General features: G+C 55.3%; 1 protein-coding gene across 2 annotated transcripts in view; it reads right to left on the minus strand.

Moving 5' to 3' along the window:
* Positions 1 to 1,492: 1,492 nt before the first annotated feature.
* LOC115408444 (natural resistance-associated macrophage protein 2-like) overlaps positions 1,493 to 23,451 on the minus strand; it is a 918,259-nt gene continuing 896,300 nt past the window's right edge. For both annotated transcript variants that reach the window (XM_030119218.1, XM_030119216.1), the window contains 8 exons: positions 19,010 to 19,165; positions 18,776 to 18,934; positions 17,973 to 18,059; positions 17,106 to 17,225; positions 7,560 to 7,709; positions 7,416 to 7,489; positions 2,884 to 3,037; positions 1,493 to 1,738 (listed from right to left, as the gene is read on the minus strand). In XM_030119218.1, coding sequence (XP_029975078.1) covers positions 1,631 to 1,738; positions 2,884 to 3,037; positions 7,416 to 7,489; positions 7,560 to 7,709; positions 17,106 to 17,225; positions 17,973 to 18,059; positions 18,776 to 18,934; positions 19,010 to 19,165 — 1,008 coding nt within the window. In that variant the 3' untranslated portion in view covers positions 1,493 to 1,630. The remainder of the gene's footprint in view (positions 1,739 to 2,883; positions 3,038 to 7,415; positions 7,490 to 7,559; positions 7,710 to 17,105; positions 17,226 to 17,972; positions 18,060 to 18,775; positions 18,935 to 19,009; positions 19,166 to 23,451) is intronic.

Consider the following 23,451-nt stretch of genomic DNA (forward strand, 5'->3'; position numbering starts at 1 on the left):
AATTCGTCGGCTTCACGCTTCATGAAGCAGGCTCTGTCTTCTGAAGCCAGCAGATGGCGCTGAAGCACACTGCATCACCAGTTCAGACACCGCTGAGTAAAGTGGCGTGGCTGTGGAGTCGTGGCGAGCACGCCATCGCCCCCAGTTCCAGTCTGTTCTGGGGTTGTCGGGTTTTCCTGCTTTCAGGTCCCTTGCTGATCCTAAAGGAGGTAATGTGAGCTGGGATCAGCTGGGATCAGCTGGGATCAGCTGGGATCAGCTCCAACACCTCCGTCATGTTTAGTGGAACAGAAAACGTTTGGATGGAGGCGCTGCTCTTCTTTTTCAGTCACCTGTTCTTTCTCTAACTGTTTGGGGGGACGGTAGCAAGACGGAGCGCCTGGTGCCTTCAGGTGTCCCATTTCGAAACGGATCAATGTTCTATCGATGTTCTGCTGTACAGGTCCCTCAGAATCCAACCGCAGTCCTCTCACTGCGAGCAGGCATGGCAGACCACTGCAACACCACCACAGCAGGAACTGTATTTCTGACTTAAAGGTGTAATTCAGGATTTTCTCGAAAAGACGAAGCCAAACGTCTGTTACTCACCTTTTGAACGACGGCATGCTCCAGACCATCGCCCGGCTCTCCTGCTTCTCCCAGGAAACGTGGAAGCGTGCGAGCGCGACCTCCTCTTCTCCGGCGTGCACGGCTCGGTTCACAGTTCCTGCGATCCGCCTCGCTCATAAATAAAGCTTTTTTTCCGAGACAGTTCCAGTTTCATGATGTCAGACTCGCCATCGGTCAGTACGAGCTCAGAAGCTCACGGCTACAGAAACACTCTGAATGCGGAAAAGGGAGAAGCTGGTTGGGCGCGAGCACGGAGAACCGCCTGACGACGAAACCACCGTCAGAACGACTGACAAACAGACCCACCAGTTATTTAGGTGATCCACCCGGAAATCTAAATCCTGTATTGTACCTTTAATAATGAGGAGCTGGATCACCATCAGCAGGCTCACCGTGGTCTGAACCAGAACGCTCCCCGTCACCGGAGAACGATGTGAGTTCTGCTTCACAATGACAGGAATCGAAAAAATACATGATCCAAATATGGATTAGTCATTCTAGAAATCTGATCAGTTCCATCTCAAGTTTTAAAGGAGCAGTTTTTGCTCTCACGCTCCCCCTACTGGTCTCCTGTGAAAGCTCACTGTCGTAACCCCCCCCCCACCCGTTTCCTTTTTTTTCCACTCATCAGACAAAGCTTTTTTCTGTCTTGTTGGTTCTGCCATTGGTGAGCAGCTCAGGTGGCGTTGCTAACGCTAGCGAGGTTTCATGTTTTTTTTACGCGCTTTTACCCTTGTCGTCCCGTCTGAGCGCCGTAAAGCAGGTTTGTTCTCGCCAGATGTAGTCGGGTCGATCCTCTGAAAGTTGCAAGAGCTGTTTTCAGGACAGAGACCCCGGGGGGGGGGACCGGCGAATCACTGCACCAAGTCTCTGTTTACCCCCACAGGGATTCTGAAACACATTTATTGAGGTAAAAAAGTTGCAAAGTTCTGCTTTGAAGCATCTTCGACACAAACAGTTTGGAGGCGCAGCACCAAACGGCGACTGAAGAACCGAGCCTCTCCAGACGTCCACCTCAGACTCAGGTCTCGAACTCGGGCTGCTGCTCGATCAGGACGGTGGAGTCGGTCCCCCTCTTGAGGGTGAAGTCCAGCCAGGACACCCCCAGAGCGATGAGACACAGCCAGGCCTGCAGCAGGACCACACAGAGCTTCAGGAGCCCCTCCACAGCTCAGACCGCCGTCACAGCGTCCAACATCTCAGCTGGACTAATATGGACAGAGTGTCTGCAAGAAAGACGTCTCCATTGCTGTGTGAGCCGGTCCCGGTCCCGGTCCCGGCCCGGCACCACTTTCTTTCACCTGCTGGACTCTGGAGCTCTGACACTAGAACCTCTTCAACGTGTGGAAAACTAGGGAAAAGTTTCCCACGATCCGAGAACCGTTCTGGGAAAAACTGAAACAATGACCCGTTTCTACCGGCCTGGACTGAAAAACAAAAAAATCTCTGGACCCTCTGGATCCCACCCTATGATATCAGGATCCAGACCTGATCTACCGGGATCCTCCCCTGATCTACCAGGATTTACCCTGAGCTACCCTCGATCTACCTCAAGCTACTCCTGATCAACCAGTTCCAGTCGGCCCTGATTTACCCCAATCTACCAGGGTCTTTCTTCTTGATCCTCCAGGATCTACCCTAATCTACCAGGGTCTTTCTTCTTGATCCTCCAGGATCTACCCTAATCTACCAGGGTCTTTCTTCTTGATCCTCCAGGATCTACCCTAATCTACCAGGGTCTTTCTTCTTGATCCTCCAGGATCTACCCTAATCTACCAGGGTCTTTCTTCTTGATCCTCCAGGATCTACCCTAATCTACCAGGGTCTTTCTTCTTGATCCTCCAGGATCTACCCTAATCTACCAGGGTCTTTCTTCTTGATCCTCCAGGATCTACCCTAATCTACCAGGGTCTTTCTTCTTGATCCTCCAGGATCTACCCTAATCTACCAGGGTGTACCACCGATGTACTAGGGCAGGGGTGTCCATAGTGGGTCCTGAAGGACCCATGTCCTGCACGTCCCTCATTCTCATGTTGACGTTGTCCTCAAGCTGGTAGAAAAGCCACGAACGAGTCCATCATTGCAACCAGCTGAGCTGCAGCTGGGAGAAAACTCAAACATGCAGGACATCGGCCCTTCAGGACTGACGGGACGATCCACTGGGTCTACCCCATCTATCGCATTCCACCAGGATCTACTCTGTTCTACCAGGATCTACCCTGATCTACAAGGGTCGAACCTGATCGTATCAGAATCAACCCTGCTGCTACCTACCAGATATCCCACAAACGTCAGGTACGCCACGGAGAGTATTGCCGCCGTCACGTAGATCCACACGCTGTGCAGCTCCGTCACATAAACCACCACGAAGTACATGTTGATGGCACACACGATCAGGACCACCACACCTCCCCCGACCTTAAACACCCTGCAGGGACACAAGAGCAAACATCAGGGCTTCAGTGGCCATGCCAACCCCAAGAACGTTTTGATTTTAACAAGCGTCACATGTTGAGTTTTCTCACCAGAAGTTTCCCTTCAAGACAGAAAAGTCTGGAAGAGTCGCAATTTTGTGTTTCTGAACTCAGTTAAACAGAAGTGATTGAATTCCGTCCAAAACACCCGAGACAGAAATGATCTGAATAACTAGAACCACTGTGAGGAACCTGGACTCACTTTGGACCAAGACCAGAACCACTGAGAGGACCCTGTAGAGACTTTGGAGCAGGACTTGTCCTTCAGTTCCACATTAAACCAGTCTCCAGAACCTCCTGTTTTCACCTGTAAAGTCTTAAATCAGGACCATGTGGACTCAGAGTGACTCAGACTTTAATCCTCTGCTGGATCCAGACTAGATTATTGAGATTCCCTGTTATCGGGTTGTCTGCCTGGAATTCTTCGGCTGATTTCAGATGCTGCGGCAGAGTTCTGACCAATCACAGGAGAGAATCACTGCATCACTGCAATATTAGCTTCTGTTAAAGGAGCTGTATCCTGCTTCTTCAGCTCGGCCAAACCCCGGCTTTGGCATTAACATGGTCATAGTTTATTCTTGGCGCTAAGGAAAAGTCATTTTACGTGAAATAAAAGACTTTCTGGGGCTAATTCTGAAACCCGGAAGAGAAAACGCTCTGTTTCACTGAAAATCCCGCCTCTCCCCCGGAGGACTTTGACTGACAGCGAACTTCAGCCAATCAGCGCTTCAAAACAAATACGCTGGCTAGCTTTAGCTCTTTAGCTCTAGCCCTTTAAGCTCGGGGCCATTTTCGCCTAAAAGTTCAACTAAAGACGTACCCAAAGTAAACTGAATGCTGTTCTTGAACTGTTTGGAGTACATGCATGGTTGGGGTCTCATTTGAAAGCTGACAACCTGTATTTTCACCCAGTGCAGTCAGAATTACTCTAGGTGCTACTGCCACAGATTTATTTATGTTGCAGCACACTGAATTAGCATGAATTTCATTCTCGCCTGAATTTTTTCCCTCATAAAACACCTGGAAATAAGTCTGGAAGCACTGTGCGAGCTTGAAAACACAATTTTGCTAAAGCCTGGGGTCTTACATAGTTCAGGTCAAAATGTCAGAGCAGTACTACAAGAAATGAGTGTTTCACACATGTATTTGTACTGCTATGCCCCGGCGGGGTCAGTTTTGGACATCCTCTGTACACCCTCTGGATGCCCTCTGTACAATGGTATATGTTGGTTTTTGGCCCGTTTTTACATTATTTTCACTCCAAAAACTCATAAAGTTCTCAAAAAATCACTTCAGACGGGCTTCAGGGTGGGATAAGGCCCTCAGACTGAGAGGAACAGAAAAAAAAAAAAACAGTTTTCAGCCCTCAGCAGCTGTCAGAAGACCCAAAACCCCGCTTTCGGGTTATCCAGCAAGCTCATTGGCTACCAGCCCTGTCAGTCAAACGTATCCTCCGACATGATTGGCTCAGAATTCATCGATGACGAGCGACGACGAGGGTCCATCAGTCTCGGCAGCGGTTGGCTGGTTAGCCATCGGAGGCAGCGATGAGTCACTTGATTGGTTGAAATGTGACGAATAAGCAACGGAAACCGTTCAGTCGCCATATTGGATATCCTCAGCGCGAGTGATAACGGTCTGGTTAAAAGTATCAGATAAAAGTATTGATTATTATGGGATGCGCACGCGGAGAGATGCCGAGTGCGCGCATGGTGGCGCGTCTAACTCTGGATTATTTGCTTATTTCAAGACATGTTTTGGACAAAAGGCTCTACTTTCTACGGCTCAGGGGAGCCATCGTCTCCGAGTGACGTCGGCATGGGAACCAGAGCGTTTTCACGGTGTGGGAGGGGCTTCCTCTCCGAGCAGCAGAAACACCAGCAAAGCTCAAACACACAGGCACCAAGGAAGAGAACGCGAGAACGTGACGACATAACAAGGTTAAAACACACAAACGCTGAATTTTGCTCGATAGAGCCCCTTTAAATCCAGAACGGACTTTAAAGTCCCACGAAGCTCTCGGCGCGCCGTCACACCCGGAGAGCCGGTCTGAAGGAAGTCCTTCTTTCTGCTCTTCACACCTTCATGGAGCATTTCTGGGACGTGTTGAGAAAACTTCTCTGGCACGAACAGGGCAGGGCGTGGAGCAGCGCTGACTCCGCCCACAACCCAGAGGCGAAGTCCTAACGACCTCTGGAGCTTTGCAGGTGCAGAGGCCAAAGGTCATTTTTGCTAAAACTCCATTTAAAAATGTAAACACTCCTGAGAGCGTTTCAGCTTCAAGAGTCTCAGTGGACCTCTGAAGAGCTGTCCGTCCCACATTGCCCAGGAGGACGCTGTCCCCAGACTGCTGGTCTGCTGGACCGTTCCAGGTCTCAGGGCTGTGGACGTCTGGAGAGGGACGCATCCTGACTGGCAGGACACCTGGTCCACTGGAGAGAGCAGGGTCTCCACCTGGTCTCCTCCCGGTCTCCTGGTCTCCTCCTGGTCTCCACCCGGTCTCCTCCTGGTCTCCACCCGGTCTCCACCCGGTCTCCTCCTGGTCTCCACCCGGTCTCCTCCTGGTCTCCACCCGGTCTCCTCCTGGTCTCCTCCTGGTCTCCTCCTGGTCTCCTCCTGGTCTCCTCCTGGTCTCCACCCGGTCTCCTCCTGGTGTCCTCCTGGTCTCTGCCTGGTCCACTGTAGAGGACCTCCTGGTCCTGGTCCACTGCCAACGGGTCTCCATCAGGACTCGGGGGGACGGAGATGTTTCAGTTATTATTAAAGATTTTAACGTGGCGTCAGCAGAGGGTCGTCTGGAGCTAGACCAGGTCCTGGTGGTCTTCCAGGTCGTCCCCAGAATCTAACCTGGAGGAGGGGGGGGCGTCCAGGGCCGGGAAGGAACACTTTGTTCAGAACTGGGAGGCCGTCATGGAAAGGTGGAGGAGGCTCCAGGTGGAGGAGGCTCCGGGTGGAGGAGGCTCCGGGTGGAGGAGGCTCCGGGTGGAGGAGGCTCCAGGTGGAGGAGGCTCCGGGTGGAGGAGGCTCCGGGTGGAGGAGGCTCCAGGTGGAGGAGGCTCCAGGTGGAGGAGGCTCCAGGTGGAGGAGGCTCCGGTGGAGGAGGCTCCGGGTGGAGGAGGCTCCGGGTGGAGGAGGCTCCAGGTGGAGGAGGCTCCGGGTGGAGGAGGCTCCGGGTGGAGGAGGCTCCAGGTGGAGGAGGCTCTGGGTGGAGGAGGCTCCGGGTGGAGGAGGCTCTGGGTGGAGGAGGCTCTGGGTGGAGGAGGCTCCAGGTGGAGGACGCTCCGGGTGGAGGAGGCTCCAGGTGGAGGAGGCTCCGGGTGGAGGAGGCTCCAGGTGGAGGAGGCTCCGGGTGGAAGAGGCTCCGGGTGGAGGAGGCTCTGGGTGGAGGAGGCTCTGGGTGGAGGAGGCTCCAGGTGGAGGAGGCTCTGGGTGGAGGAGGCTCTGGGTGGAGGAGGCTCTGGGTGGAAGAGGCTCCGGGTGGAGGAGGCTCTGGGTGGAGGAGGCTCCGGGTGGAGGAGGCTCCGGGTGGAGGAGGCTCCGGGTGGAGGAGGCTCTGGGTGGAGGAGGCTCCGGGTGGAGGAGGCTCCGGGTGGAGGAGGCTCTGGGTGGAGGAGGCTCCGGGTGGAGGAGGCTCCAGGTGGAGGAGGCTCCGGGTGGAGGAGGCTCCGGGTGGAGGAGGCTCTCCAGGTGGAGGAGGCTCCAGGTGGAGGAGGCTCTGGGTGGAAGAGGCTCCAGGTGGAGGAGGCTCTGGGTGGAGGAGGCTCCGGGTGGAGGAGGCTCCGGGTGGAGGAGGCTCCGGGTGGAGGAGGCTCTGGGTGGAGGAGGCTCTGGGTGGAGGAGGCTCTGGGTGGAGGAGGCTCCAGGTGGAGGAGGCTCTGGGTGGAGGAGGCTCCAGGTGGAGGAGGCTCCAGGTGGAGGAGGCTCTGGGTGGAGGAGGCTCCAGGTGGAGGAGGCTCCGGGTGGAGGAGGCTCCGGGTGGAGGAGGCTCTCCAGGTGGAGGAGGCTCCAGGTGGAGGAGGCTCTGGGTGGAAGAGGCTCCGGGTGGAGGAGGCTCTGGGTGGAGGACGCTCTGGGTGGAGGAGGCTCCAGGTGGAGGAGGCTCTGGGTGGAGGAGGCTCTGGGTGGAGGTTTTTCCTCCTGAAGGCGTCCCTCAGAGCAGAGTCCTGGTTCTAGAGAACCTGCTTTCATCCCAGCTGTGGCCTCGGCTGACCTGCAGACCCTCCTGAGGTCTCCTGGCTCCTGGGGGGCAATGGAGGGGCTACCCGCTGGGGGGTCTCATAGCACTGGGGGGGTCAGCACCCAGCGTTCAGACCCGAGGAGGAGGCGACTTACAGTCCGTTGGCGAACTCGCTCATGAGCGCCGGCAGGCTGGTGAAGGTGAGGATGGGCAGGAGGGCGAAGGGCAGCTGCAGGGAGAGAGAGAGGTGAAGTACTCCAGACCACCGGGGGCAGCGCCGCAGCCTCGCCGTGACTCACCTGCATGCTCTGCAGCACGTTCAGGAAGTCGTTCATGCCCGTCAGGCTGTGCACGTCCTGGAAGACGGCCACCAGCAGGGTGGGGGTGACGGCGATGGAGCGGGTCAGCAGCACCCGGGCGAACCGCGACCAGCGCAGGTTCAGGAAGCCCTGCGGAGTCCAGACACGCCCCCATCAGCGCCCGCCGTCAATCGGAAGCCCCGCAGAGCCACCTGCTGGCAGCCACTGGTCTTTACGGCAGGAAGGACTGCAGCTGCAGCGGCCCAGAAAGACCAGCGGCGCCGAGGCGGCGTCCGCCGCCGCCGCCAGGGATCAACGCAGCCCGGACTCGGCTGGAGGTTCAGTGGAGGACAAGTCGGGTTTAAACAGTTTTCAGGTTGCTTCTAGAACGCAGTAGAACAATGTCCTCCCCCAGAGGGCTGTTCTGGTCCCAACAGAGAAATTCAGATCCAGACTGGAGCGGCGGACAAGTGCGGCTCGTAGACGTGTGCGTGCGCGGCAGCCGTGAACAAAGCTGTCAGGTCAGAGGTCGCGCCATGCGCAGAGCGGCTCGTTGCTTCAGGAGCTGCTGGATTCTTCCGGTCACCAAAACCACCACAGCTGGTACCAGCAGCGGACCTGGAGCGGACCAGGAGCGGACCAGGAGCGGACCTGGAGCGGACCAGGAGCGGACCAGGAGCGGACCAGGAGCGGACCAGGAGCGGACCAGGAGCGGACCTGGAGCGGACCAGGAGCGGACCAGTAGCGGACCAGTAGCGGACCAGGAGCGGACCTGGAGCGGACCAGGAGCGGACCAGGAGCGGACCAGGAGTGGACCAGGAGCGGACCAGGAGAGAACCAGGAGCGGACCAGGAGCGGACCAGGAGCGGACCAGTAGCGGACCTGGAGCGGACCTGGAGCGGACCTGGAGCGGACCAGCAGCGGACCAGCAGCGGACCAGCAGCGGACCTGGAGCGAACCTGGAGCGGACCAGGAGCGGACCAGGAGAGAACCAGGAGTGGACCAGGAGTGGACCAGGAGCGGACCAGGAGCGGACCTGGAGCGGACCAGGAGAGAACCAGGAGTGGACCAGGAGAGAACCAGGAGTGGACCAGGAGCGGACCAGGAGCGGACCAGGAGAGAACCAGGAGCGGACCTGGAGCGGACCTGGAGCGGACCTGGAGCGGACCTGGAGCGGACCTGGAGCGGACCTGGAGCGGACCAGTAGCGGACCAGGAGCGGACTAGGAGTGGACCAGGAGCGGACCTGGAGCGGACCAGGAGCGGACCTGGAGCGGACCAGGAGCGGACCTGGAGCGGACCAGGAGCGGACCAGTAGCGGACCAGGAGCGGACCAGGAGCGGACCAGTAGCGGACCAGGAGCGGACTAGGAGTGGACCAGGAGCGGACCTGGAGCGGACCAGGAGCGGACCTGGAGCGGACCTGGAGCGGACCTGGAGCGGACTAGGAATGGACCAGGAGCGGACCTGGAGCGGACCAGGAGCGGACCAGGAGCGGACCTGGAGCGGACCAGGAGCGGACCAGTAGCGGACCTGGAGCGGACCAGGAGCGGACCAGGAGCGGACCTGGAGCGGACCAGGAGCGGACCTGGAGCGGACCAGGAGCGGACCAGGAGCGGACCAGGAGCGGACCAGGAGCGGACCAGGAGCGGACCTGGAGCGGACCAGCAGCGGACCAGTAGCGGACCAGTAGCGGACCAGGAGCGGACCTGGAGCGGACCAGGAGCGGACCAGGAGCGGACCAGGAGTGGACCAGGAGCGGACCAGGAGAGAACCAGGAGCGGACCAGGAGCGGACCAGTAGCGGACCAGTAGCGGACCAGGAGCGGACCAGGAGCGGACCAGGAGCGGACCAGGAGCGGACCAGGAGCGGACCAGGAGCGGACCTGGAGGACATGCTGGTGGAACAGAGTTTCTGGACGACTAAAGCGTTTCAGGAGCGGCGTTCCCGTCGCCCCGTCTGCTGGACCTGTACGGATGTCCGCCACTCTGTTCTGGATCTAAAGTTCTCCTGAAGCTCTGCTGGGACCAGAAAAGACCAGAAACGCCTTCGGGGAGAGGAGATTGTTCTACTGCGTTCTAGAAACAATCTGAAAACTGTTTAAACCCAACTTTTCCTCTACATAAGGGGGAGGGGCAACCCCAACCCTTTTTTTTTTTCTTCCCTTATCCTCTTGGGCAGCTGGGTGTGCAGTACTGTCTGACTGTAGCCTCTGACTGTAGCCTCTGACTGTAGCCTCTGACTGTCTGAACAGATTTTAATATTAGCAGCAGGAGGAGACTGACTCTCCTCCTGCTGCTGCCTTTATTTAAAGCTGGCATCCGGCATGGCTGAGGACAGGACCGGGACGGAGATGCTCAGAGAGCGAGAGACAGGAAAGAGAGAGAGATAAAGAGAGGGAGGGGGGGGGGGGGGGGCACAACCTATGTACAAAGTCACAATACAAAACAGTGTTGTCGTTTTGTTGTTTTTTTTTTCCGAACCACATTAGTGAACAGACCAGGCCACAAAAATAAAAGGAGGTGTAGGGGAGGAGGGAAATGCAAGGACACCACAAACCCTTTTTTTTTTTTAATATAGCTAGTCGTAACTAGTAGTAACTAGTCGTAACTAGTAGTAACTAGTCGTAACTAGTAGTAACTAGTAGTAACTAGTAGTAACTAGTAGTAAACTCGGGGCGTGCATCAAGAGAGGTCTGCTACAGATCACCATTAGTCTAACCACCACCAGAAGACAAGGTAACCCAGTATGTGAAGAGTGATTAAAGATCAGAGTGATCATGTGAATATGATGGTGACAGTGATGGTGATAGTGATCATGCATATATGACCTCTGACCTCTGAGAAGGCCAGAAGCAGGCCAGAGAGGCCCTCAGAGCCCAGACAGCCGGCGGTCATCACAGAGCCCGGATCCAAGCCGCCCCCCCAGGCAGACGCCCCCCTCCGGTCCAGAAACGGGGCAGAGGAAAGCCCCGGCCGGGGACCCCGGCAGTCCCGGGGCCCGGGCCCCGCGGAGCCACGACCGGCAGGAGCCCAAGGCCCAAGAGCCCAGGAGCCGACCCCCCACCCAGGCGGAGGGCCATGACCCCCCCGGAGAACCAGCCCACACGGGCGGCTACCCACCCCAGGCCCGCACCCCCCCCCCCCCCCCCCCCCCCCCCCCCCCAGCGCTCCGGCCACGCACCCCGAGATCCAGGGCATACCCTCCCCTGCTCCAGGTCTGGACCAGGTCTGGACCGGAGCTGCTCCGGGTCTGGACCGGGTCTGGACCGGGTCTGGACCGGAGCTGCTCCGGGTCTGGACCGGGTCTGGACCGGGTCTGGACCGGAGCTGCTCCGGGTCTGGACCGGGTCTGGACCGGGTCTGGACCGGAGCTGCTCCGGGTCTGGACCGGGTCTGGACCGGGTCTGGACCGGAGCTGCTCCGGGTCTGGACCGGGTCTGGACCGGGTCTGGACCGGGTCTGGACCGGGTCTGGACCGGAGCTGCTCCGGGTCTGGACCGGAGCTGCTCCGGGTCTGGACCGGGTCTGGACCGGAGCTGCTCCGGGTCTGGACCGGGTCTGGACCGGGTCTGGACCGGAGCCATACAGGCTGGTAACAGCAGCAAACAGGACACCGGTGACATTTTGCAGGGCATCGCAGCGATCAGTTATAGACGGTATGAAAAGCTTGGGGCCAAGAACAGAGCCCTGTGGGACTCCAGATGTAACCTGCTGGGCGTCAGAATCTGCTCTGTTTAGATGCACGTGTTGCCTCGTTTCGGTGAGGCGGCTCTTTGGCCACGTGAGGGCAGCACCCGACTCCAAATCTGCTCATTTTGTCGAGTGGTGCCTGGTGATGGGAATCGGAGCTTTTCTCCGGCGGAGAATTCTGAGACGCTCTCCATGAGTTCAGTTACTGCCGTTGATGTTGACCTTCTGGCTCTAAATCCACACTGACGGTTACTGAGATGGTGCTTAACTGTCCAACCTGTCCATAAAAAGCTTTTCCAGGATTTTGGGAAACCCAGGGAGTATTGAAACTGGTCTGTAGTTGCCGAGTGATTGTTTATCTCCTTTTTTGTATATAGGAATAACTTTTGTAGTTTTCATTTCGTCAGGGAAAATTCCAGCTTGGAATGATAAATTCACTATAAAATAAAATAACTTCACAACCATCAAATTCAAGTTCTGTTCAACTTCATGAGCTGTAATAATTCAGCTGGATAAATGTTGGCTGCTTGGCAGTGGTTTGTTGACTCTGCTGCGTTGGACCATCAGTTTAAAGTTGGCATCAAACCTTCACCTCTGTTGTTTGCTCACTGGTCCAGCGTTCCAGCTCCTTCCATCCAGATGCTCCCGTTCCTCCATTCTTCATCACTGTGATGCTTCATTTTCTTCCTGGTCAGCGGTACTTTGGCTCCATCTAGTGGCGCGCATGTGTAACGACAGTCTGGTCTTCGATTATAGTACGGCCACATTTTGGAGGAAACAGTTTCTGGAAAAAAATATCGTCTTATATTGGGGCCAATACGGCAGTTTGGGAGTTTTACTTCACCGGCGCCCTTCTTGATTATGTTGCTCAGTGTTTTCCAGGTACATTGGATATTACTTTTGTATTGAGCCAGTATCTTCTAATAGTAGTACTTTTTACTTTCTAATATCGGTGAGCTTGTTTTTATATGTCTTATATCTGGTTTCTGACTCCTCGTTTCTGTCCTTTGACCGCCAATTTCCACCGGACGCGAAAACGCCGCGCAGCAGAGCGCCAGCGTCTTGCTCCTACAGTCAGCGCCCCCCGGCAGCGCCGCGCCGTCCGGCGGGGAGGGCTGCTCCTCAGAGGCTCTCGTCTCTCCACATCACCCCAACAACACATGACATAAACAGAAAATTAATAAAAACACCTCATTTCACTTCTGCAAGGCCGCTCTGCTCGTCCAGCCACTCTGATCTGTGATTTACACTGCTTCCAGCGGGCGAGTGCATGGTTTATGTTTTCATCTGAAATGAGAGCTTTTCTTTATCCAATAGTTCCTTTTGTTTGGTTTATTCTACATAAAAATGGTAATTTCTGCGTTCGCTGCTGTCTGGGACCTGTTGAGCTGATTCTCTCCTCCCGAGGCGGCGGAATGACAACATGTAAAAAAAAGTTACGTCCGTGAGGTGGTGCATTGTGTTTTATTTTAAAACTTCCGGTGTAACTTCCTGTCAGGTGCTTTCTGAACGACAGTGAATTTACGAGGTGTAGAAGCGGCGGCGCAGAAAATAGAACTGAAGCGAATCAGCAGCGCCGTGGCGCAGCGCCGTGCTTCAGGGACGCGGCGCGACGCTTTCGCGTCCGGTGGAAATTGGGGGTAAGAAGTTTCTATAGAGTTGACTTTTCTTTTTGCAAGCATTAGTTATTCCTTTAGTCATCCAAGGCTTGACATGTATTTGATGATTTTTCCGGAAAGTCTTTTTAAAGGAGAACTATGCAAGATTTGCTTTAGTGCTCCCCCTACTGGTCCCTGTGAAAGCTCACCTGTGAAATATTAATGCAAAATGACCAGATTGAGTTGTTTATGTGAAGATTGCTGAGACAGAACTACTTCCTAAACATGGCGTCTGGGCGTAGTGATCTCAGAAGAAAAAGTAGTTCCCAGTATTTGCTTCAGTGTCGTAACGCTGCAGTATTATGTCTTGTTGTTCCACAGCGTAGTGAATGTGTGGATTCTCTGCAGATAAGCTCACATTTTTTGGCTAAACAGTTTCTCACATTATCTGCTCAATTAAATGAAAGGCTTAATTTCACTGTGTCGGTCCGTTTCGCAGCGCAGCATCCACGCAAAAACAAACACTAAATTAAATAGAATTAGCCTTTTAGATAAATAAAAATAATAATATAATACTAACCTAAAATATTACAATTAAACGAAATAAAAGCATCAGCATTAAAAATGAGAATTGAGTAACAGAAGCGTCTTTTAATAGCCCAGTTATCTGGATACTGACCCGTTTAAGGTGGAAAGCCATGTTGCTGTGAAGTGAGATGAAAGGACACAATCTGCATTTGACTTTTTTTGGATCATCTTTGACTTGGTCTGAAGTTCTGTTTGTTTCCCACATTGAAAGACTTTTAAAGTTCAGCCAAATCACCACCGAGACGCTGCTCTGTGACGGAGCTCTGAGCAAAATGGGACTGTGCCACTCACCGTGGTGGTTGATTCACAGACACTAAATCGAGAGAATATTGAATAAAACCACAAGTTAAGTAAATTTTTCCACAGTATATTTGATAGGCTAACATGTATATCAAATAGGCTTTATATCATGTTAATTTGGGGGAAAAAAACCAAGCAGTTCTATGTAGAATCAGTCCTTCAGCACCCCCATACAGCTGGAATGGAATGGTCCTCGTTTAATAATCACATTTTTTCGATGCTTCGACTTCATGATTGGCCGTCGAATCAGGCCCCTTCCAACGAATCGTCGACTATCTGAGGACACCCCTAATGTTGTGATTTTTTTTTTTTTTTTTAATAATTGAAGTTATAGAAACCGGAGTTTAAAAAATAAAAGAGGAAAATGAGCAAATGTGACAGTTTGGTTATTTTTAAGCAATTATTTGAATTTACAGGGGAAAAATAAATACCATGATATATACCGTTACCGTGATATGACATTTCTGATACCGTGAATAAGATTTTGCTCATACCGCCCAACCCTAACTGCCATGCATAAAGTTCCCTGCAGAGGGGAAGGAGGGTGACTCCACATGCATGAACATCCAAAAAGAATGGGAACGAAGAGAAGAGGAGTCCTCCAGACCGACCACAGCGCTGCGTCTGTCGTCACCGAGCAGGAAGAGGAAGAGCAGGAAGCCGACGGAGAGCAGTCTAACCTGGGAATTCAGCACCGTCAGCAGGGTGGAGGTCTCTGAGCTCTGATCAGGACCGTCAGCTGGGTGGAGGTCTCTGAGCTCTGATCAGGACCGTCAGCAGGGTGGAGGTCTCTGAGCTCTGATCAGGACCGTCAGCAGGGTGGAGGTCTCTGAGCTCTGATCAGGACCGTCAGCAGGGTGGAGGTCTCTGAGCTCCGATCAGGACCGTCAGCAGGGTGGAGGTCTCTGAGCTCCGATCAGGACCGTCAGCAGGGTGGAGGTCTCTGAGCTCCGATCAGGACCGTCAGCAGGGTGGAGGTCTCTGAGCTCTGATCAGCACCGTCAGCAGGGTGGAGGTCTCTGAGCTCTCTGATCTCAGCAGGGGGTGGATTCGCTGTATCATTGCCTTACCGCTGCGTGTCCAGGTTGCATTTATCTTGCCGCTCTTCCTCAGGTAACAGGCCTCTCGTGCCAGTTCGGCGTTTCTTCTGGTTAGATGCTGATTCAGGTAGACCTGCTGGTTCAGGTAGACCTGCTGGTTCAGGTAGACCTGCTGATTCAGGTAGACCTGCTGGTTCAGGTAGACCTGCTGGTTCAGGTAGACCTGCTGGTTCAGGTAGACCTGCTGATTCAGGTAGACCTGCTGGTTCAGGTAGACCTGCTGGTTCAGGTAGACTTCGGTTCCCTTGAGTTTCTTCCCTGCATGAAAAGCCACGTTTTATGCTTCCGGTTTGCGATCCGGACGATGACGGCGGGTTTGGACTCCAGGTCCTTCTGAGGAGGTGTGTGGCCGGCGGAGACGCCGTTTCCATTAAAGAGTTAGGTTCTTGCTCTTTAGGAATTGTACGACCTGCGTTTCGAGGGATTCCAGATCTTCCTTAGTGTCTTCGCTGTCAACCGCTCTTGCGAACGAGCGCAGTTTGATGTTTGATCGTGAGATCATGACATCGTCCATCCTGGCATTTTGCTCTGGGTCCTGCACCCGTCGCTCGAGGTCTACGATGGTTCCGTCCCTGTCCTCGATCACTTTTTGAGCTGCCGGACTTCGTTGGTCAGCTCAGGTAACGCCAGCCGCTCCGCCGACATGAAGTCAAGAGATCTTCGCGGTTCTTCCAGGTCTTCGTCCAGCATGGGGTCAGCCCTCGTCTTCGTTTTTCTTCCCTTCCCTTGCTCGTCTTATCTCCAGGTGTCATACGTTGGCGGATACGATAGTTTAATAACTTTTACCAATCTGAGGCAGAGCTCCGTAGGGCGCCGCCATCTTGGATCTTGGCGTCATGACGCAGCAGTACGACCGCTGACCGAGCTGACCTTCATACAGTCTCCTGCAATAAGACCATGTCTGCCTGGAAATCCTGCCGCCGACGGCTCGTTTTGAACCTCTTCTCCACATCCCGTCCAGGAGGCCAGTTGAGAGTCCAGGACTGGACGACCGGACGGAGACACAAGCATCTCGGCAGACCTGGAGTCTGAGCTGCGCAGTGTGTGTTGTGTGTCCGTCTGGGAAACGTCCACAGGTGTAGTTGTGCGGCTCCATCACGGTGTGCCTGCGCAGTGTTGAAGGGTGTCAGCTGACCCACAGCTGGCTGTCTGGCGAGCCACGGCCAGCAACACGCCGGCAACAGTCCAGCAACAGGTGCCGGCAACACGCCGGCAACAGGCGCCGGCAATACGCCGGCAACAGATGCCAGCAACACGACGGCAACAGGCGCCGGCGAACCGCGGAGAGCAGAGGCGACGAGACAGTAAACGGCAGACTGACGGTACGGTTGGCCAGCCGGCCGTTACCAGAGACTTTATCCACAGTGGCGACGGCGGCTCGTGCTTCCTGATGGGAACAGACATTTGTGGCGCTCCGGTCTGTCCTCCGTCTGGAGGGTCTGGGACATCGGTCCGGCGATGAACCGGCGGGAGACGACGGTTTTCACACTGTCCGCCGGGGGTTTGAGATGCTGGTGTAGAAATTCTTTGAGGGACGACTGGGTCTTCCTGGGTCCGCTATGGGACCCCAGACCATAGATTGTCCCACCAGCTGCGACTCCATGGAGTCCCTGAGAGTTTGGCTCTCAGCCAGGCTGGACTCCGGGACTGACTGAAGCCCCGGCGGAGGACTTCCCCAGAGCCAGACGGGCCTCACAACGACACAGCTTCTGCTGGATGGACACCAGGTGTCTTCAGGATGTCTCGTAGTCCTCGGCAGGAGACGAAGCAGTGAGACGATTCTTTAGTACGATGGCATCGACGTCTTGTTCTTCTTCACGACTCCTGGGTCGTAGCTGTGGTCCGGGAGTCCTGCAGGCTCCCGAGTCTCCTCTTCCAGGATTAAATCATGTTTTAAGAGGAGATTGACTTCAGCCCTCGGCTAAAGTTGATTATTTGGTCTTGATTTGCTGGCATTTGTTTCTCCACTGCTCTGCTAACATTTGAGCGGTGCCACCATGTTGGAGCGCAGCAGCTCACTGCCTGGCATTTCGTAAAAAATGTATCAATGAATATCTATAGATTAAGAGAGCAATTTAACCGAGGAAGAGACTTTTTCATCAGAAATGTGTGTAAAGGCTCACAGGGGGTTCACACCTCAGATTACACTCTGGGCTGTGGAAGGAAAACAGGGGCAGCTTCACATTGGTCGTCTGAGCGATCAGCGGAAGCTTCTGAAGGGGCTGGTACAGGGAGGACGGGATGAGGCTGTGTGTTGTCCTTCCACTGACCTCCATGACGAACTGTCCGGAGTAGGTTCCAGTCATGGTGGAGCTCTGCCCGGCAGCCAGGATCCCCACGGCCCAGATGTAGAGCGCCGCCGGGCCGAAGAAGCAGCCCAGCACCACACCCTGCGGCACACAGGGGGCAGCAGTGAGCACCCTGATGCTCAGTGCTGCTTCCTGCTCTACAGATCAACACTCCACTCATCTCCAGAGCGCTTTCAGAGTAGCCACAGTGACAGACAGCTGCAGGATAAATACAGTTAAAAGACGAGGAAAGAAGCAGCAGAGTCAGCAGCAGCGACTCCGGTTGGGTGAAAAGCCGAGGAGGGAAAGCGGGCTTTAAGATTAGTTTGGAAAACAGAGAGTGAAGCAGCCTGTCTGTCGCGTAGTGGAAGCTCATTCCAGAACTTCAGGACATCAGCAGAAACAGCTCCACCTCCTCTGAACCTCCATCTGGACCTCAGGATCTCCAGGAGCAGTGATCAGCTGATCTGAGGCTCGTTAGCGGCTGATCAGCTGATCTGAGGCTCGTTAGCGGCTGATCAGCTGACCTGAGGCTCGTTAGCGGCTGATCAGCTGACCTGAGGCTCGTTAGCGACTGATCAGCTGACCTGATGAAGACGGAGGTCCTCCAGACCTTTTTAATGTAGAAGTTAAAGGTCAAATGTCACTCTGGGTTCCTCTTAGTGTTCCGGGAGGTTAAAGTAGAACCATCCAGGGTCGCTGTTGGTTTATTTCTCTCTAAATGTAAAAAGTTCTGTTTTATCTTGAGGAGAAGTGCAAAATGTCTGCATTTACACATTCTGTGTAAATCCAGTCTCAGCCTGACCCCATCCTGACCCCAGTCTGACCCCAGTCCGGCGTGAGGCTCACCCCCTTGTAGATGTCCACCTCCAGGGTGTGGTTGTTCAGGGGGAACAGGTGTGAGTGAGGGCTCCCTGTCTGGTTGCAGACGTGGAACTGAAGACACAGAAGGACTGCAGGTGAAAAACAGAGAAAACTTCACGTTTTCAAAACTTTACCTGAAACTGTTTTCAGTGAGTGACACTTTTAAAAGCAGGCGGGTTTTATTAGGTTAGTTTTTGTAGGTAGAGAGGAAAACCCTGGAACTTTCTTGTTCAGCAATGTTTCGACATGAGGGCCTGGAACCAGAGAACTCTGGGAATGAGTGTGAGAAATCTGGGCACTGACCTGAAGGAATCTGAAATACAAAGTAGAATGTCATCTGCATAAAGCACTACTCCTCAGACTGAGGCCCATCAGACCTCTGAGGTCCTGAAGAAGAGGTTCACTCAGAGATCCAGACCCTCTCCGTTAGGAGCCTCCCCTTCCGGGTCAGACTCTGGGTCCAACTGGTTCCAGCCATAGCTTCACGGTCAACATTAGCAAGTAGGACCGCTAGCGAAAGCCGCGTCCTCTCCCGGAGGGGGGAGGGGCGTGGGCCGACCCGGAAGCAGGCTCAGAAACAGCCGGTTCTGAAGAGGGCTCGTCAGAACCACTTGATAGACCCTGAAGCTCCCAACAAAGGATGAATCTGAGGCGAACAAGCTTAAATCCTGCTAACACTGTTTTTGGGCTTGTGAGAGCGATATGACGGGACTGAAACATAGCAGAATATGGGCCCTTTAAGATTAACGGTCAATACTTCCTGGTCAATAATCTGCTGGTATACTTACCACCTCCTGGTTGGTACGCCCGTAGAACCCCTCAGCAAACACAGCCACCACGAAGACATTGATGAGGAAGGAGACGAACAGCGCCATACTCGACTCAATGAAGAAGTATTTGTTGGCCTCCTTCACCTCCTTCCTGTTGGACCGGTCCACTTCTCGGGACTGAGAGTGAAGGACACAAGCTGGTCGAGGCAAGTTTCACACCGACAATGGAAGAAAGGCTTGTCGTCATCTGACCTTGACCAGAGCGGAGTGGAGGTAGATGTTGTGAGGCATGATGACGGCGCCCACGATGCCGACGGCTTGAGTCAGCTGGACGGGTCCACAGCCCTCGCAGTACGGCACGAACATCCCCTTCAGCAGCTGGCCTTGGTCCGGACCCACCGTCACATACTGGACAGAAGGACAGTCATACCCCTTTTCGACCAAACTGGTTCCAGGGCCAAATCGGAGCTAGTCCTAACTTTGAACCGGTTCCTTGTGTTTGCACCAGCCGCGGCCCTGGCTCTGGCTCCCAAAAACTCGGACTTTTCAGGCTCCGCTTCGCAGCTGGGCTAGCTCAGGCCCTGGGGGGCGGGGTTACGTCTGCTCCAGCAAAACACGCAGTCGCCATTTTGTTTTATCAGGAAGCTACGGCGGAGCAGCATTTAATTTAGTTTAATTTAGCCAAGAAATGGATTTTAAAAATAAGGGGTGGTCTGAGGAGGAGACCCAGGGCTTCCTGGTGCTGTGGTCTGCAGCAGAAGTTCAGGAGAACCTTGGCGGAGCAGCTCAGACCCGCTTTGGGTCCAACGGGAGGGAAGCAGCTCCTGATGACTCCGTATCCTGGTAAGTTTCATTCATAAAGCACCGAGCTGTGAGCCTGCTGAGAATCTGAAGCCAGAAATGATCCAAACTCTGAAACGCAATAATTTGTTTTGATTCTGTTTTATAGATGTTGGGTTGCAGTTCACCAGAGCGCCGCCTTGTTAAGCTCACCGTCCCGTCCTGCAGCTGACCGGTCCTCCTGCAGCTGACCGGTCCCGTCCTGCAGCTAACCGGTCCCGTCCTGCAGCTGACCGGTCCTCCTGCAGCTGACCGGTACCGTCCTGCAGCTGACCGGTCCTCCTGCAGCTGACCGGTACCGTCCTGCAGCTGACCGGTACCGTCCTGCAGCTGACCGGTACCGTCCTGCAGCTGACCGGTCCTCCTGCAGCTGACCGGGTCCTCCTGCAGCTGACCGGTACCGTCCTGCAGCTGACCGGTCCTCCTGCAGCTGACCGGTACCGTCCTGCAGCTGACCGGTACCGTCCTGCAGCTGACCGGTACCGTCCTGCAGCTGACCGGTACCGTCCTGCAGCTGACCGGTCCCGTCCTGCAGCTGACCGGTCCTCCTGCAGCTGACCGGTACCGTCCTGCAGCTGACCGGTCCTCCTGCAGCTGACCGGTCCCGTCCTGCAGCTGACCGGTCCTCCTGCAGCTGACCGGTACCGTCCTGCAGCTGACCGGTCCTCCTGCAGCTGACCGGTACCATCCTGCAGCTGACCGGTAACCGTCCTGCAGCTGACCGGTCCTCCTGCAGCTGACCGGTACCGTCCTGCAGCTGACCGGTCCCCGTCCTGCAGCTGGACCGGATCCCGTCCTGCAGCTGACCGGTACCGTCCTGCAGCTGATCGGGTCCTCCTGCAGCTGACCGGTCCTCCTGCAGCTGACCGGTCCTCCTGCAGCTGACCGGTACCGTCCTGCAGCTGACCGGTCCCGTCCTGCAGCTGACCGGTCCTCCTGCAGCTGACCGGTCCTCCTGCAGCTGACCGGTACCGTCCTGCAGCTGACCGGTACCGTCCTGCAGCTGACCGGTCCTCCTGCAGCTGACCGGTACCGTCCTGCAGCTGACCGGTACCGTCCTGCAGCTGACCGGTCCCGTCCTGCAGCTGACCGGTACCGTCCTGCAGCTGACCGGTACCGTCCTGCAGCTGACCGGTACCGTCCTGCAGCTGACCGGTCCTCCTGCAGCTGACCGGTCCTCCTGCAGCTGACCGGTACCGTCCTGCAGCTGACCGGTACCGTCAGCTGACCGGTCCCGTCCTGCAGGACGTCTGGATCGGCGTCCTCCCAGACCCGACCCGGTAAGATTTGTTTACAGGACCAACTCATGACCGCACAGTACAACATTTGTTCGTTTTCTTATGAATGTAGAGAATATGTATTTATTAACAGCTGTTCTTGTTTCTGTGCTTTTATTCAGCAAAACGAAGCGCGGTTCTGACGGCGGTCCGGTGGAGCATCTGGACCTGCAGCAGCTGGAGCGGCCAGCAGGGGGAGCTAAACAGCATGAGCAGACTGGACTGCTTCCCTCTGTGTAAATATTATTTATCTTTGGTGTTTTTCCGGTGTGGCGTGAATAAAAGCAGCTGCAATAAAAGATATTTTGTGTCATATTTGTGTTACCATCGCACCATGCAGGTAAAAATCAGCTACACCTGCACAGCAATGTGATTACATGATCTGTCTACATGCTACTGACAGAAAATTAATTGAGAGATTATTGAGAGAAGTTTATGAGAAATGTGGAAATTTAATCCCATCAGGACAGCAGGGTGTTTAAGGAAAAACACACCGTGGTGATTTCCTCACTTCAATGTATGTAATGAAACGATGGTACAGCAGCGGTGGAGACGGAACAACAGGATCCCTCTGTTCTGTCGACAGAACGCAGAACCTTCAGTCGCTCTGAACATCAGTCACCAGGAAGATCCAAATCCTCCATCAGATCACAGAAGTAGTGAAATAAGTCCTCCACACAGAAGCTCAGCACAAACTGCTGCTGCTGCTGCAACGTGTCCAGCGGCAGCGAGACGGAGGAACCAGGAGGAACCAGGAGGACCAGGACCAGGAGGAACCAGGAGGACCAGGAGGAACCAGGAGGAACCAGAAGGACCAGGAGGACCAGGAGGACCAGGAGGAACCAGGAGGACCAGGAGGAACCAGGAGGAACCAGGTGGAACCAGAAGGACCAGGAGGAACCAGGTGGACCAGGAGGAACCAGGAGGAACCAGGTGGAACCAGGAGGAACCAGGTGGAACCAGGAGGAACCAGGACCAGGAGGAACCAGGAGGAACCAGGAGGAACCAGGTGGAACCAGGAGGAACCAGGACCAGGAGGAACCAGGAGGAACCAGGAGGACCAGGAGGACCAGGAGGACCAGGAGGACCAGGAGGAACCAGGAGGAACCAGAAGGACCAGGAGGAACCAGGAGGAACCAGAAGGACCAGGAGGACCAGGAGGACCAGGAGGAACCAGGAGGAACCAGAAGGACCAGGAGGAACCAGGAGGAACCAGAAGGACCAGGAGGACCAGGAGGACCAGGAGGAACCAGGAGGACCAGGAGGACCAGGAGGACCAGGACCAGGAGGAACCAGGAGGACCAGGAGGAACCAGGTGGAACCAGGAGGACCAGGAGGAACCAGGAGGAACCAGGAGGACCAGGAGGACCAGGAGGAACCAGGAGGAACCAGGAGGAACCAGGTGGACCAGGAGGAACCAGGAGGAACCAGGAGGAACCAGGTGGACCAGGAGGAACCAGGAGGAACCAGGACCAGGAGGAACCAGGAGGAACCAGGTGGACCAGGAGGAACCAGGTGGAACCAGGAGGAGCCAGGTGGACCAGGAGGAACCAGGTGGACCAGGAGGAACCAGGTGAATCTGCACCCAGCACCAAGAGCCAGACCTGCACCCAGCAGACACGAGGCCCCGTGCTCCGGGTCATTCCACTGTCCGTCAGCAGGAGGGTGGAGGCGGCGGCTGGAGGCGGGTGGGGTACGGAGACGTCGTGGGTGTAGGTGTGTCTGGTTGGCCCCGCCCCCTCTGCGCTCCAGGTGGTTGTCACGCCCACTGGCAGATGGTTGCCGTGGATACGGCCTCGTCAGAAGCAATCCAGAGGTGAGGCAGGTGGCCTTGGGAGGGGGGCGTGGATAGGCAATCCTTTGACCTTTGGCCTTTCAGGCTCTCCAGACGCAGTCAGCTGGTCTCTGGTTTTGGACCTTCCTCTGCTCCGGTCGCACTTTTTCAGACAGCAGCCGAGTTGAACCCCCTCGAGATGCGTCTCACATTGTCCATAGTCCCAGCCACATTGTCCAGCGCCAGCTTTTGCACATTGGTTTTGAAAGACCGTCCCTCCTGGACGTCTTTTGTGGCGGCGGTCTTCTTAGTCCTCCAGAGGATCAGACCGATCAGCAGCAGACCGGTCATCATAAATCCAAATGTGGACATCCTCAGTGTCCTCAACGGACAGGGGTCCAGGCATGTGTCCCCCCTCCACTGTCCCAGGGCGTCCATCACACACCCAGCAGGCCGGGTCCGGTCTGGACAGGAAGTTGTCCAGCCATGTTGAGGCTGGAACGCTTGGTGCTGCACAGCTCCGCCCATAAAGCACAGCTCCGCCCATAATGCACAGCTCCCCCTGCACAGCTGGCTGCCCCGCCCCCTCCACTCTGAGGGGGCGTGTCTCTAAGCTGAGGCGCTTCTTAAAGAGACAGGGACTCATTTCCAGCGCCTGAGGCAGCCTGATGCAGAGGAGCTCTGGTTTCAGTGGTTTTTGACCATCCAGAACGTCAGACTGATACCGACGGGCGAAAGACACCTGATGCCTCCTTTAAACTGAGGCTGATGAATCTGTTTCCGTCGTGGTGAGAACAGCTGCT

The sequence above is a fragment of the Salarias fasciatus genome, chromosome 20, assembly GCF_902148845.1.
Source record: "Salarias fasciatus chromosome 20, fSalaFa1.1, whole genome shotgun sequence".
Lineage (NCBI taxonomy): Eukaryota > Metazoa > Chordata > Actinopteri > Blenniiformes > Blenniidae > Salarias > Salarias fasciatus.